At 39.6% G+C, this 14,980-nt stretch overlaps 1 protein-coding gene across 1 annotated transcript in view; it reads left to right on the top strand.

Annotated features, from left to right (window-relative positions):
- Nucleotides 1-10,785: 10,785 nt before the first annotated feature.
- Nucleotides 10,786-14,980, top strand: part of CNTNAP2 (contactin associated protein 2) — a gene marked incomplete at both ends in the record, with an annotated part of 1,183,012 nt that continues 1,178,817 nt past the window's right edge. The window contains one exon of the mRNA XM_082307127.1: nucleotides 10,786-10,882. Coding sequence (XP_082163253.1) covers nucleotides 10,786-10,882 — 97 coding nt within the window. The remainder of the gene's footprint in view (nucleotides 10,883-14,980) is intronic.

Raw genomic sequence — 14,980 nt, 5'->3', positions numbered from 1 at the left:
TACTGCTAAATACAGTATTTTCTTTGTATCCGTTATTTATTTTGTGAAGTTTTTGTTTTGTGTTTTTTTTTTTTCCTTTTTTTTAATTATTATCGTCATTTCTAGCTAACTACAAAAATTTAGGCTTGGTGTTAACTAGCAAATTTCAAATCTGGACCATGCTTGCAAGGAAAAGGCACTTGAAGTATCTTGTGTAGCAAGACGCTTCACAGTTCCTAATGTGATTCCACAGTTCTCAAGGGGGTTATTCTTATGTCTTCAATGTGAGTGAGCCAGCATAGTGTATGTGAGTAGACATTGGGGTGAAGCAGACTCTGTGGAGGGACAGCAGAATCTCTGTTCTAAGGCAGGCTTCATCTTGCCCGTGTTTCACTGTCTACAGCTTTGCCAGGTACTCAAGGATCTTCGTGTAGTTAAAGGAGAGGAAATAGGCACTTTAGTGGTGCTTGACTCATCTGATCATGTGCAGGCTTCTAGTTTAGGGTAACATGAATTTAATCCTAGACGACACTGACAATCCTGACGAGCTCTCTGTCAACTGTAAAGGGAGACTAAAGTGACAAGTTCAAAGTTGGATGTCTGTATTCAGATGAATCCTTCCTTGATTTGTGAGGGAGAAAGATGCTATCCTTTTTTTTTTCTTCCAACCATTTACTTGTTGGAATCCCACAGAGTGCTGGCTGAGCAGCAGAGCGAACGTTACAGCAATCAAAGTTTGAAATAAAACCAAGGTCAGCTGACCTGAACAGAAGACTAATGAACAAAGGATGCACTTTCTCTGGGAAGAACAGGTTTTTCAATCTGAGTTGTCAGAATATCCCCATGAGTGTGTCTATAAATGCTACAGGTGCTTCTGAAGCCACCTGCATCATCAGACCTGCCAGTTTTGCAGATAGCTGGTTTGCAAGAAGTGTGACTGAGACATGTCCTGGAGCTGATGATATCTTCTGTGCCTGTACGTGCCCAGTGGGTTAATACTTTGCCAGACAACCTCTAAGCAGGCAGTCCACAAGCTGATGGAGAAGCAGCCATGTGGATGAAGAGCACCTAGACAACAGGTTATGCTGTATTTACAGCTTTTCAGAATGGTATTGACATATCCTACAACTCTCATATAGAGTGGTCTTCATTGGAGGTAGAAGTGGTAAGCAACTAAATCACTAGCTGCTGTAAGAGGGGTCAGCGGAGAACAGTCTTTCAGTCTTTCGTTTGCATCTAAAATTCTCCCACGTTTGCAGGCATGTCCGTGGGTAGAACAATGAGACCTTACTTCATCATGAAGCTGGAAACACAGTAGGACTCAGTGCTTTTATCACAGCAGCACTTATAATTAGATTGCATTCCTTTTGGTTCTTAAAGAGATTGCATTCTTTTCGGTTCTCAACGTTTACCAGAGAGATTCAAGGTCTTTTTAAAGTGGAAATAAAGTAGCCTGCTCTTCGTCTTTCTTCTGTACAGAGTACAGCCATATAGACTTCAACACATTTCAGGGTTTTTGACTGGGATACCGAAGATCTTTCACTGTTCAAAAGTGACAAGTGGTGCTATTAAATACCTCTCTGCACTCAAATCGTTTCTACGAAATGCAGAAATTTCTACAAGATAGCACTGTATCACTTTTGAACGATGCACAACAAAAATGTACGTACTCTGTAAATTATGAACATTTCTACTACTAGTTTCATCTAGTTCACCTATAGCTCTATCATATTTTCTTTATGGGTAGCAAAAGGCATTAGCTTGTTAGCTCCAGTCATCAAGTTCCTTTGATTCCTTTTAAAGTACTTTTCACTTAGGTTCTTCTGCGTTTTCCTCTTAGAGTGCATTTCTGATGATTAAATCTTTCATTCTCTCTCATACTCTCTGCCGTCTCCATCAAAGTACTAATGGAGCACTTTCAGTTCGCTTGCCCTGATAGGGCAACTTGCCTGATAGGGCAAGAGGCATAGCTTTTGCTGATTTGTCCGTCTGGCTTTAAAAACTCGATTTTGGTCTCAGAGACTTTCCTACTGTTGTGTAGCAGGGCATGTGACAGTTCGTTGCGTTGAACTATTGATTGCAGAAAAGATTTTAAAATCACATCTTTGATTAGATGTTTCCTGACTCCAGGCAGTAAACCCAGGCTGTTTTGCAAGGTACAGATTAAAATCTAGAGATGTTAAAACCAGAACACAGCTCATTATAAATTAAGCTGAAGGGGTCTTTATGAAAGGCCTCTGCACTATCAACTCTAATGAGAGGCTGCATGTCATTAAGGGTGGTCGCAGATGCGACATCCATACATCGGAGAGCTCTTCACATTGTGCGCCTCCTGGCAAGGCTTCCTGTTTGCTTTTGGTATGTCGGTGCAGAAGGAAGAATGGCAAAACGATCGCGGTGCAGCCCTGCAAGTTGTGCTTTGGTTTCATTCCCTTGTTACTACAACTCAATTTTTTCCTGGTTCTATGGAAAGAGGTAATTTCATTCTCAGTTTCATCTTTACTTTCAAAATGGCTACCTAGATGTCAGGAGCAGTCATTTGTGTTTACAATATTTGTGTGTGCACTTATGACGTACGTGCATGTATGATTTTGTTATATGCTACTACAGCCTGCTGACCGCTTCCCCTGAAAGAACATCAGACTAACTGTGGTGGGACTACTCTGAACAAGGAATGAATAAGCCACCTCTTTTTCAGGTTATGACTACTACAGCATAGAATTTATATCAATATGACAATAAAATAAAGAGTGGTTTTCAGACCACCATACTATTTAGCACCCAATCTCCTTAGTTCACCAAAAGCCTATACTGTCTGTTTTTCCATTTAAAGTAGTAGGAGGGTTAGTGGTTTTAATGAAAACCTCCAACTGGTGAATGGGGACATTCTTCAAGGCGTGTGGCACAGTAGCTCCATTGTGAGCTGTGGGCTGATCTGATCTGGTCAGGCTTGGCTGGAGCTCTTGCGCAACTTGGAAACTCCACCGAAGCCCAAGCAGTTACTATGCCTGCGTAGCCATGGCAAGTGACTTCCTAAAGTTAGCATAAAGCTCATCTCATGCTTTCAGTTTTTAAAAAAATTGCCAAGTTGCCAGTCTTCATACAGTTGGTGTTCTTAATGCCAGGCTGTCTTTGTTAGAAATTAGAAGCCTAGCAGAAAGGAAAAAAAAAAAAAAGAGAGAAACACAGGAGATGCATAGGAAATTATCTGACAGGCAGGCGTGCAGACAGGCAAAACAATACATATTTATCTTTTAAGTGTAATCATATTCAGGTAGTATGCAGGAGCTCCAGTCGTGATTGACACCCTGCTCTGTACTAGGTGCACTGTAGACACTTAATAAAAGGCAGTCCTGGAGTCATAATGGAGAATTACTGGAGCTTCACATTCGACTGTAACACCAAGTGCCTTACCGCAATCAATTGTATGAAAGAATTTATAACATGGTTCAAGAGGACTCTGGATGCTCCTAATATTATAAGATAGAGTAAATGGTAGTATTTTGAAGTACTTTTATTGCCATGTATCCATATGCTATCTGTAGTAGGAGATGAAGATAACTATGGTTTATTAGTGTGGTAATTGAGACTGAATGATGTGGACAATATAACAGGGAGGCAAATATATATTTACTCAGAATGCTTAAATGCTTCAGTAACTTTAGTGCATTACTCTGCTAACCTCTTCCAATCTGTTAAATACGTATTGAGTAGATAATGAGGCTATATCCTCGGTAGCACAAATTATTTAACATAAAGCAGTGGTTTAAAGCTACTACTTGTGAATTATTCCAGAACCTTTACCAAAGAAGTTCCCAAGATGAGGGCTGTAGATCACTGTCAGTTTAAAGAAAGAAATCTTGTCAGATTATGCCGGCTCTTGCCTGTGTTTCCAGCTGCTAATTTGCATTAAAATATGGCTAAAAATACATCAATTCTTCCCTAATATTACTTTGGAAGTATTTACTGTATTCACCAAAGTGTTGCTATGTACTTGTCTTGCAAAAGCCTTCAAGTCACATGGAGTCTCCTCATCCAGGAATAAATGATAGTAGAAGAAAAGCTGACAGTCTCTTCTCTAGCATTTACCTTGCAGGCTGTGCATTAGTGAAAGGATGCTTTTTTCCCCCACAAATGGCAGAAGGAAATGTTCCAGATTGATTTCAATTTCTCCTTTAAAGGTGACTAGAAATATTTGCAACATAATTGCAATAGCTTTTGATAATATTACTATAATTCACTTTGTGTGCATTTTTTTCAACATAGACCTTCTCCTGTGAATCCATGAATGGCCTATGAAATGGTCTGAACTGAATTAAGAAAAGACTGTTTCAGCGCAGTATTTTAAATGTACATTTAGATGCATTTTTAAAATACATTCTTGGTAAAGTCTGTTGTATAGGCTGATACTTAATTACAATGCAAGTTTAATGTAAATGCTTAGAAAATAATTAACATCTTCAGTGTTATTTTATACACTTATGAGATGCACAGTGTCTGTCTCTTTGTACAGACAGGACTTCCTCAGATGTTATAGGTATAAATATAAGGAATAAAATCCTATTCCCATTTGATTCAATAGTAAAACTCTCTCTGGTTTCAGTAGTACTAAGATTCCACCTTACTCACCAAAGCATGCAAGACAAGACTAGAATCTAGAAAATACCATTTAATTTATTTGCCATTTAGCAAAAATCTAAATAATATATTAAAATATAAGTTCAATATAAAATAGTATTGCTATTGATAATAGCAATATATAACATTACTAAGAGAGAAGGCACCTATGTGATCTGAAAACATAATAAATAAACTGAGAGAAAGAAAACTTTCACAGTTACCAAGTCAAAAACTCTGGTCTTTATTCCAGAATGAAATAGAAATAGATTCATCAAGGGGTCAGTCTTTCAGTGACTTAATGCATGTTTTAAAAATTGTCTAGATGTTTTCCAGTGCAGTCTTCTCAGGTCATGAATTTGGCAAAACCCTCAAACGACCACTATATTCAGATGGATATTACTGACCCCATCCTCTGCTTCTTGTGCAAAGAAAATCTCATCCTGCATGTTCTATGCACATGACCTACAAGATCCAGCTGAGCTTCCAGTTGGGCTGGTTGTATTAGTAGCAGCCACAGGTTGCTCCATATAGCTCCCTAAAACAGTCAATTACTCAAAATAGGTGTGTTCATGGATATACTATTTCCAGCTTGGAAGAAAACAATAATAAAATAGACACCATATTAAAATAATTTGTCTCAGTGATTCTCAAATGTTGTTTCATTTTTTTCATTAATAGACTTTACAGATAGTAGGAATGCAAAATTATTTCGCAATATAAAAACCATCCAAATAAATTAACAGGTGGTGCTTAAATGAGAGGAGGAGGGAAACATGCTTAAGGTGGAGTTTGAAGGCAAACTCAGAAGAAAAAGACAGACATAAATGTGTAGAAGAATACTCTGTCTTGGAGGAGAGAATTAGTTTGGGCTGTTCATGTGGATGAGCAGTAATTAAATTATATTTGTAAATAAACAGATTTTTCCATTTCTTCAAGGAGCATTAAACTGGAAATGAGCTCAAAATAAGACTGGTGATTAGTGTAAACCCGTTGCATTTCTGACAGGTAACGACCATTTCTGTTTGGTTGTTTTAGTCATGATGCAGAATAAGAATGGAATTCAGTTCTATTTGCACGTCTATAAAATGCAGATTCAAGTCTAGTATATGTCTGAGACATATGGCATGATTTTTTATTTGTTTTGATTGTCAAAATTTTTCATTATGCCGTGTAGATTAATAGAGACCAAGATATCCCAAAAGAAATTTCTAAAGGTAGATGCTGTCTTGAGCACATGCTTAGACTACAGAAGATGTAGGGGCATGAAGCTGAAAACTTCGGAGCATCTTCAATTTCTTTTCATGTCTGTATGAATGAGAGTCTTGGGTCATAATTTTTAATAGTGACTTACTGAGCATTTTGAAAGTTAACATTCCTTTTTTTGAAATCACCTTTGTTATGAAGCATGTAAAGAAAGAACTCGAACCATATTTTGCTGTGATTACCTATATACACATTTCCAGGTGTTTATTCGCTTGTTTGTTTTAGTACAACTACAACAACAAAATGATGGTCAAGCCAAAATGCATTCACCTCAAACTATAATGCTGTATTTTTAGCTGCATGGAGCAAGAAGAAGATAATGGCTCTTTTCTGCCAATGTACCCTCATCTTCCTTTTTAGCTACATTAGGAAGGTTAGGAAAGACTTTCTTTCCTTACACTTCTAGAAAATAAATATTTTCTTCATGTCTTTACAGCTTCTCACAGGCAAATAATCACGATTTTCACGTGCCCTCTTTCTCCCTCAGAGAAAGACCCATGTTTATAGACAGTCCCAGTAGAAAACCCCATGTTGTTCTTAATAAACCCAAGACTTCCCTCGATAATAGAGCTGTCTATTATATGGCATTTGATTCTATGCGTATAATCATAAAGTCTTGTTTGGTCATAATTTGAAATACATTGCATCTGTCTTTCCTGTGTGAAGTCCTCATATCTGCCATCCTACAGACTTGGATGGAAATTCTGCTATGGATAATTTTTAGAGCTCTGCCATGCAAGGGGTCCTTGGCAGCCAAAAATACAAAAGGGAAAAACGATGCTAAAATGGTAGTTTGTTAGGAATAAAGAAGCATGGCTTTTACTTTTCAGTATTAATTCAGGAGTTTCAGGTTCTTTTTCAGCCTGGCTCATTTACTTCTGTGGCCCCAGCAGATCACTTTATTGGATGCCATTTGGTCCCACCAGTGTTTGAAATTCTTAATTATCCTTTCTAGCTTTCTGACATTGTGTTTTTCTTCTTGACATTCACATACTGTAAATATAGCTCTGTCCAAGATGAATTCCATTTAGCAGACAATGCTTGACAGCCCTAGTAAATTCAGAATGATCTATTCATTCATCAATATGTGTGTATAATTTCCATTAAGCTCAATAAAATTTGTGTACAGCTGTAATAACTAGAGTCTTTTAACACTTTAGTGTCTTAACTAATTGCCAGGGAGGTTTCACCAGTAGACTGAGGTATCTCCCCAGCTTTCTAGGCTCGGGGAGTGTCGATTTGAAAAATAAGGATTAATTTTCTTACGGGAGTAGCTTTGCTGGAAGATCTTCCTTCTGCACATCTTGTCTGGTGTGTCTGTCCCAGTCTGCTAGGAGACTTTCCTAACCTACAGTGTGTGGAGTACAGGACCCTGTTGACCCAAGTTGCAGGCACTTGCGGGTGCTAAAGCTTGCAGTTGCCCTGCTGAGAGTGCAGGAGTGTCTCACCGCTTGCTTAGAAACGTCCTCACATTTAGACTCTGGAAAGGAAAGGTTAGGAGGAAGAGTAGGAGAGAGAAGTGTCTGATAACTTCATACTGTGCCCTAACACAATTTGACCATGTTTTCATTTCAAAGGTTAATATATTCAACTTGGATTTGTTGAATCACGTAAAGTAATATTTCAAAACATCCTTCAGGAAAAAAAAAAAAAAAAGAGTATATATAAGATGGGTAGCTTATTTTATAGGACTAAAAAATGCCTGAAGATCTTTGTAATGATTTTTGTGTGACAGAATCAGTCAAAGTTAATGATTTTGCCGGCCCCAGTTGTGGTTATATTAAAAATAATTGCATTACCCTTGCACAACTCATTGCTGTTGCTACATAGTTTAAATATTTTATGTAGTTTTTAAGGACTGATCCTATTCTGAGGTGGGGAAAAATGCAATAATCTGTGCCATTTCTTCCGTCTCAAACCACAAGGAAACTTTCTACTATCAGCATTATTGAGATAGTCATCAATCAACCTACTGAATCTTCCTGTTTTGAATTCCTTGTCTTACCCTTTATAACTGTTTTTAAAAGCGTGCCTACTTTTGAGCAATTTGAGCATGTTTTTGAAATCCCAGTTAACATATGCTACAGAAGTGTGAAGTTTGAACAACTCAAGACAGATTTTTGTCCAGTGGAGAACATCATGAGATGGGTGATATGCAAGTATATATGTATGTATAAAAGTATAAATGGGTGATGTGCAAGTATATTGCTTTTGTTGTGCTTATTGGAAGGACCTTAAAAAGCAGAAATTTAGTTTGCTAAACGGTCTGCTGAGCTTTTAAATAGTTACTCAGAGAAGCTGTTTATTACTTACTCAGGTGAATAATAAAGGCCAATGAATGCTGACAGGGTTGCAAGATCTCAGAATGAAAGCGGTAGAATTTTTTGCGTGTCATAGTCAGAAGTTTTTCTTTTTTCCATGAATATATGCAGTCAGTTTCTGATAGTATATCAGCACTATTGGTCCTGCTGTAGCTAAAGAACAGAAAATGTAGGTTTACAAATTTGAAAAATTGTGCGATATAGAGCTGGAGGAGAATAGAAGTTATTAACAAGAAAGAAGTTATGGAAGGAGGCAATTTTGAACAAGTTTAATGGCACTAAGTAGTATCTGGTTCTTAGTTAATTCCCCAAAACCTCACATATCCTAATGATTACTGAACATCAAAAAGTGTCTGTGGATGTACGGAATGGGGAGGGCACGGCAGAGGGCTCAGGATGATGCAGAGAAGAGGTAACAAAGTCTCTAGGGGAATATTTATTCTTTCAAAAACAGAGAGAAGTATAATAACACATCACATTCATAGTGCACTTTTTCGTTCCACATCTGCTATGGACATATTGACATTACTTCTATGAAAGCAGTTAAAATATGAATGTATTAATACTCGATACGGATACGGCAAGGGAGGGAAAGATTCAAGGAGGAAAAATTATGGCAGTTGGACAAGATTACAGAAACACTTTTTCCCAGGACTGGCACTTCAGCTTTGTCCTGTGCTGTGCTCAAACCTCTAGGCCACAGCTCTCCTGGGATATCACGTATTACGTAAGGATGAATTTTCAAAGTGACCTAAAAGGTAAGCACTGTACTCCCTCTGAAAGGCAATAGGATTGAGGATCCCAATACCCCAAGGCCTTTCTGAAAATCTCATCTTACATACAGTCTTAACCACTTCATCACACTCACTAAATAACAGCAGATCCTTGTTAACAGCATGTGTATTAGTCACTGAAAATAATTTATCCCTGCTTTGGGGCTCCTCTAAAGAAATTATACCTCTCCATTTCTCAGCCTTCTCTATAGAACACCTGAGAAATAATTGTTTTCATTTTTCTTTGTCTCATTGATTGTGGAATAAATAATCCATGAACAACTCCCCACCCTCATTATTCTGCCGTATCTGGCGAGCAATAACTTTTGGTTCAGTCTGTTTAAGGGCAACGCCAGGAGGGATGGAGAGGGATGGAAAAGAGCAGTCAGACTCTTGAAATCCCTAAACCATAAGGCTAGGATATGGCCAGGTTGTCTCAGTCATCTCTTGTAGGTGAAAACCGTAATAATACTTTAATGCAGCTTGCCTCCTGGCTCGCTATCGGAGTGAGAATTAATTACCGAATGAAAACATCTGCATTAGCGGCTCCTGCAGCCCCAGCTCTCTGCAGGCGGGATGGTGCTCACCCCCCCAGAACTAGGACCGCTCGGAGGACTTGCCTGCTGGCCGCCTGGCTCGGATCCCGGCAGGCTGGAGCTCGGGGAGCCGCTACCATCGCGGTGTGCGGGGGAGCGGCGGGGAGGGAGGCAGGAGCCGGCATCGGGGGCTGCCGCTGCGGCCCGGGGGCGGGCAGGGGCACCGCGCCGCGCCGAGCCGCGCCGAGCCTCCGCGCCCAGCGGCAGCACCGCGGACAGCGGCACCGGCGCGGCTTCCCCGCGGTTCGGCCCGGCCCCGGCGCCGGCTCCGGCTCCGGCCTCCGCCCCGGCCTCGGCCCCCGCCCCGGCCCCGGCCCCGGCCCCGATCCCCGCCGCGGTCCCCCGGCTCTGGCTCTGAACCAGGCAAGAGAGGACGAGGAGGGTCCTGGAGGCCGGAGGGGCGCAGAGGAAGAGGGAGGAGCTGGAGGAAGGGGAGGGGAGCGCTAGGGAGAGGATTTTCCCTTCTGCTGCCTTTTTTTTTTTTTTTTTTTTTTTTTAATTTTTTGTGGGGGGGGAGATTGCTGCTGCTGGTGGCAGCGTTTCCTCCTGCTGGAAGATGATGAATACATGAGGAGAGAGGCTGTGAGCCTGCTTCTCTACTGCGGGAGTGTCTTTCCCTCCCTCCCTCTCTCCCTCTCCCCTCTCCCTGCTCCTGTGTGAGTGTGTGTTTGGCTCCCCGGCTGTGTGTGCGTGTACACTGTGTATATATATCTGAGCTGGGAGGTTATTGCGAGCTTCTCTCAGCGGCGCTGCTCTGTGCAGGAAGAAGGGCTCAGCTGCAGTGGTAGCATCAACAGCAGCATTAGCAGCACCAACAGCTTTTTCCGCCTTTCTCCCTTCCCTTCATCTCTGTCTCCCTTTCTCTCCCCCCTCCCCCCCGTCTTTTTGGGGACTGTTTTTTAATTTTTCTTTTTCTCTTCTATAGTCTTCGTTATTTGATACTTCGTGGCTTATTTTTTTTTCCCCTTCCTCTGAGAAGGAGGCACACACACACACACACAAACACAGAGAAATAAGGGAAAGAAAAGTACTGGGACTTATCCTGCTGCTGCAAGCCCAGAGATAAAAGACGAAGAGGGGGGTTGGCTTCTACCCCAAGGTAAAGCCCTGCCCCCTTTACCTCCTCACCACCTCCTCCGTGAAAGAGAAGGAGAGCGAGAGAAGGGGCCAAAGTGGAGAAAAGCAGGTCTTCTGCGGCTGGCATTTGGAGTACAGGGAGCCAGGAAGTGAAGGATGGTTGTGGTTACCCGAGCTGGCTGCAGGGCAGCTCTCTTCCTCTGGATTTTCAGCAGCATTAGCTGCAGAGCCAGGACTGCTCTGCCTGCATCTCGTAAGTACTCTTTTCTAAGAAGCATGCACAATTTCAGCTCTGCAATAAGCCAGAGGGGAATTCCCACAACTCTGGGAGGTTGATTATTTTTTCTCTGCTGGTGAATCCTGTGTTTGATTTTCTGCATGTTTGTATGTGTATGTGTGCACTGAGGTTTGATACTGTTCGCAGTGCTCCCCATCTAGATCTTCCTTAGTGTAGATGATTTCAGTGGTAGCTGGTGTGGAAAGTTGAAAGACCTGCTCTGTGATATAGTCTTGGTTCTGCAATGGAGTCAGAGGGGGAAAGGAATCAGACAGAAGCTGTTCAAAGTTTGGGGGTGTTTTTTGTTTGTTTGGTTGGTTTGTTTTGTTTTGTTTTTTCCCACCTTCCTCAGAAGGTATACAATTTGCATTTGCAAGTACTTACTTCCACAGCTGTGTGAGGGAAAAGAGGAGGTGTGAGCAGTTCCATAACTAGTGTTCTATCAAGGAGCAGCAAGAGAAAATTTTGTCTCATTTGAAGAGGAAAGAATGATGGTGAGTTGATGAGAGGGAACTGAGCCAGGACAGCTTTTCTTGAGAGTGAAGTTTTGCTTCCCATAATAAAATGAGCAAAGATATTTTAGAGGAGACCAGCAATTGCCCCACTAGGGAGGCAGAAATAGTAGAGAAATGATCAAGCATCTGCTGAAATGCTGAACTTCAGACTGGAGGAGTGCAGAGCACCTATACAGGGACCCGGTTCTGCTGTCAGTGTAAAAATGACAGCGTACTCATTGATTTCAATGGGTGTTAGATCAAATCTTTAACATGGCACTGAGCTGTAGTTTCCAGCAAAACATTTGCAGGTAGATGTCAGTGTTAAGTATTTAGTTGTTTCTCTTCAGACCATGTAAAGCATTTACCATTTGCAAAGTATTTTTGAAATGCATACTGAAATGAAGCAGTGCATTTTTATAGCATCGTCAAAAATAGACACTACTGTTGACTTCCTCTGCTGTTTATAGAGGAAAGAAATGTCCTGAGGTGTTACAGATAGATGTGTTGGGATGGTGTGTGTGTGAATGGGGGCTGATTCTACTGACCAAGCAGGGAATTGTCTTAGAGTGTGATGTATATACTCCATAGAGATCTATGTGGATCATTATATGTATTTATTTGTTTCCTTGGGGGCAGGAATGAACAAAGCAATGATTAGGGAACTGGAACACTCCTGTACTTTCTCAGTGGGTTTCTATCTGTTATCATCTGATACCTATTGAAAAATAAAACAATGTTATTGTTCCAGGATTTGCTTACACTTAGACATGTATTTGTGTGTCAACAGAGAATGTACAGCAGTGTCTGCATTGTATCTAGGTCTCAGAGGCTATGGGATGTTCAGTTATTTGTCTGCCTTTGATTTAGGAGAAATATTGATCCTGAGGTTTACTGCTTAGTTTTGACTAGCTATCTAATTTTTCTTCTGAATATTATTTCTTCGTGGTCATCTCTCAGGCGCTGCAGAAAAGAAATATACAGGGGGAAAAAAAAAATTCATGATTTAGGTTGTCAGAAATCTGTTTTTGGAAAACAAAGTTCCCTATACTGCCTTTCTATAATAGGATTTTTGAGCTTTTTTTTTTGGTCATTCAGTAACTAATGGCTGTAGTTTAACTTGAAAATGACCTACAGTGGGTTATCTGATTACCCAACAAGCAAAGCTTTAACTTTTGAAAGAAGTTAGTTGAGAAGTTAATGGTTGTAGTAACATCACTATAACCAGAAATTCCATGAATAAAGGATGTATATAATGTTAATTACAATTTACTCACATATACATTTCAATCTTGACAATTTTTTTTTCAGGTATTCAAAGATTTCTTCATATTAATTCACCTTCTAAGAGCTTATACACTACACTCCCTGTGTAGTGTATAGCATTTCATCTCTGACTCACTTCTGAAAGTGAAATGGAGCTAGATTTGTTTACTGGAAACAGAAATATAGCTAGAAGTACACGTCAGCCTTAAAATTACAAAAGGAGTGTTCCCATTGCAGTACATGGTTAAAATTCTTGTAAAGACGTACGGGTGCTTGGGAAGTGGTGCCACAGTAGGAACTCAAGTGCTGTGTCACAGTGTTTTGGTGCACCACTTAACTGGTTATTCTGTTGCACGCTTTGGTGTACAAACTGGTCACTGTGCTGTATTTTCTGGGATTGTTCATCACTTTGTGTGCAGCTGATTGTGAGTGGCATCAGGGAATTTTATTCTCCTTTGACAAGAGAATGCACTTAGCTTTTAATCTCTGTCTTTTTTTTCTCATCAGTTGATTTTGAACATCATATTGGGAATACTTCTGAAAGAATTAAAAATTGTGTGAAATGCAACTTTGATGTGAAACTGATTTCCAGCCATATTTTTATTTTCTCCTCCATTGCTACTTCATGTTTTGACTTTGAAGTAATTAACAACAGCAAATTTATTCTTTACGGTATTTTTTAGGAGGTATGCAAGATTCATGGTGTACAGTGAATTACGAATCCCTTTATATGAGCTTGCTATTCAACATTTTCTTACAGTCTGCTTGCGCTAACATAGCAAAGGATACAGTTTTCAGAAAGAATAGAATTGGATGCCACTTATGTGAATATATTGCATCACAAATGTTTGTTTACTTTGCAAAGTCAGTAAATCTATCTCTGTCATTATAATGATGTCTCTCAGTAATACTGATTCAGAATTGATCGTGTTGAAAGCTTTGAATCTCATTCAGTTTTATCTCAAGATGAAGTGGGTGTTGAAAGTCCGTCTTATAGTACAATAAACATACACCATGGTACAGTATCGCACACACTAATACTCAGATCTTACTGTAAATTTTGTTCATAGTCACATTTTTCATACCTTGGCAATAAATTATTCATATTCCTGCAATTTTTTGGAAATAAACATAGAGGGATCAAAATACTCTTAACTTCTGGAATCAAGGCTAATGAACAGCTCAACCAGGAGAGGTCATCACAAGATAAAAAGTAACACGGAAAATACAAATTTAGTGCTTTATAATCTTTTACATGGCTTAAAGATGGAATGATAAGAATATGACTATGGGTTGACTAACTTTCACTTGTGTTCTTAAAACCACACAAAGCAGTGACCTTGTCTTCTTAATGAGAATTTGTTAAAGGGGTTCATCTGCTTCTCTATGAAAGCAGCTCACTTAAAAAGTAACTGTCTTTCACAGCTAGGTTTTATTTTTGGTTGTGTCTGTTTATGAGCAATGCAAACCTGATCGGTACAGCACTATTAAAACTTCTACTTCTTATACTTCTCATGCTTTTCCAATAGGTCCCATACCACTGCTGAAGTTGAAGTTTAACCCCATTTTACAATAATTGATGCAGAAATCAAATGAGGGGCAGGTGTAATAAATCAGTTGTGTATAAGCAAAAATATGCATCTTTTAGCTTTGACTGCATGACACCCAGACTTCCCTTAATAGCTTGGGTAAGTGAGAAAAGTATTAAAAAAGTGTAATGTCCCTTTTGAAAGCGCAAGGTATTGTATGAGAAACTTCTTTTCAGGAGTTCTGGACTGTATAGAATTAAAGAATCTGTCCTTCCAGTTCATGGTGCTTGAATGTTGGGTATGTGGGGATGTCCTATATTCTAGCAGACTCACATTTGGGAATAGTTCTCTTCCAGATATTTTTTCAGACATATTGGTATTTTGTGAAATATGGTCAATTCCAGTCATGTTTCTGTTACATCTGATTAACATTTCTTAGTTTAGGTCCTGTTGTCTGGATGTAAACTCAGAGATCCCACAGAAATTAGTTTCAAGTATACCAAAACATTTTCATGTAGGTTTAACGTTTAATAATTTTTCATACCCATGGGTGTTAAAAGCACTTATAAATATACTAAACTTTTAAACTGAGGGCCTAAGTTTACTTTAAGACCATAGGATTTCATAACATTAAACATATGCTTTCTTTTTCTTCTCTTGTAGAACACTTTAGCTATAAATCAGACCAGAATTTATGTCCGTCGTTATATAATAGTACTGTTATTTGAGGTGCTATACATCACTATATAATAAAATTAACATTTGACAGGCAAGCAACAGTTTGT

Source organism: Platalea leucorodia, assembly GCF_965183815.1.
Source record: "Platalea leucorodia genome assembly, chromosome: 1".
Lineage (NCBI taxonomy): Eukaryota > Metazoa > Chordata > Aves > Pelecaniformes > Threskiornithidae > Platalea > Platalea leucorodia.
Note: the sequence above shows the minus strand (reverse complement) of the source record. Positions and strands in the feature narration are given on the sequence as shown.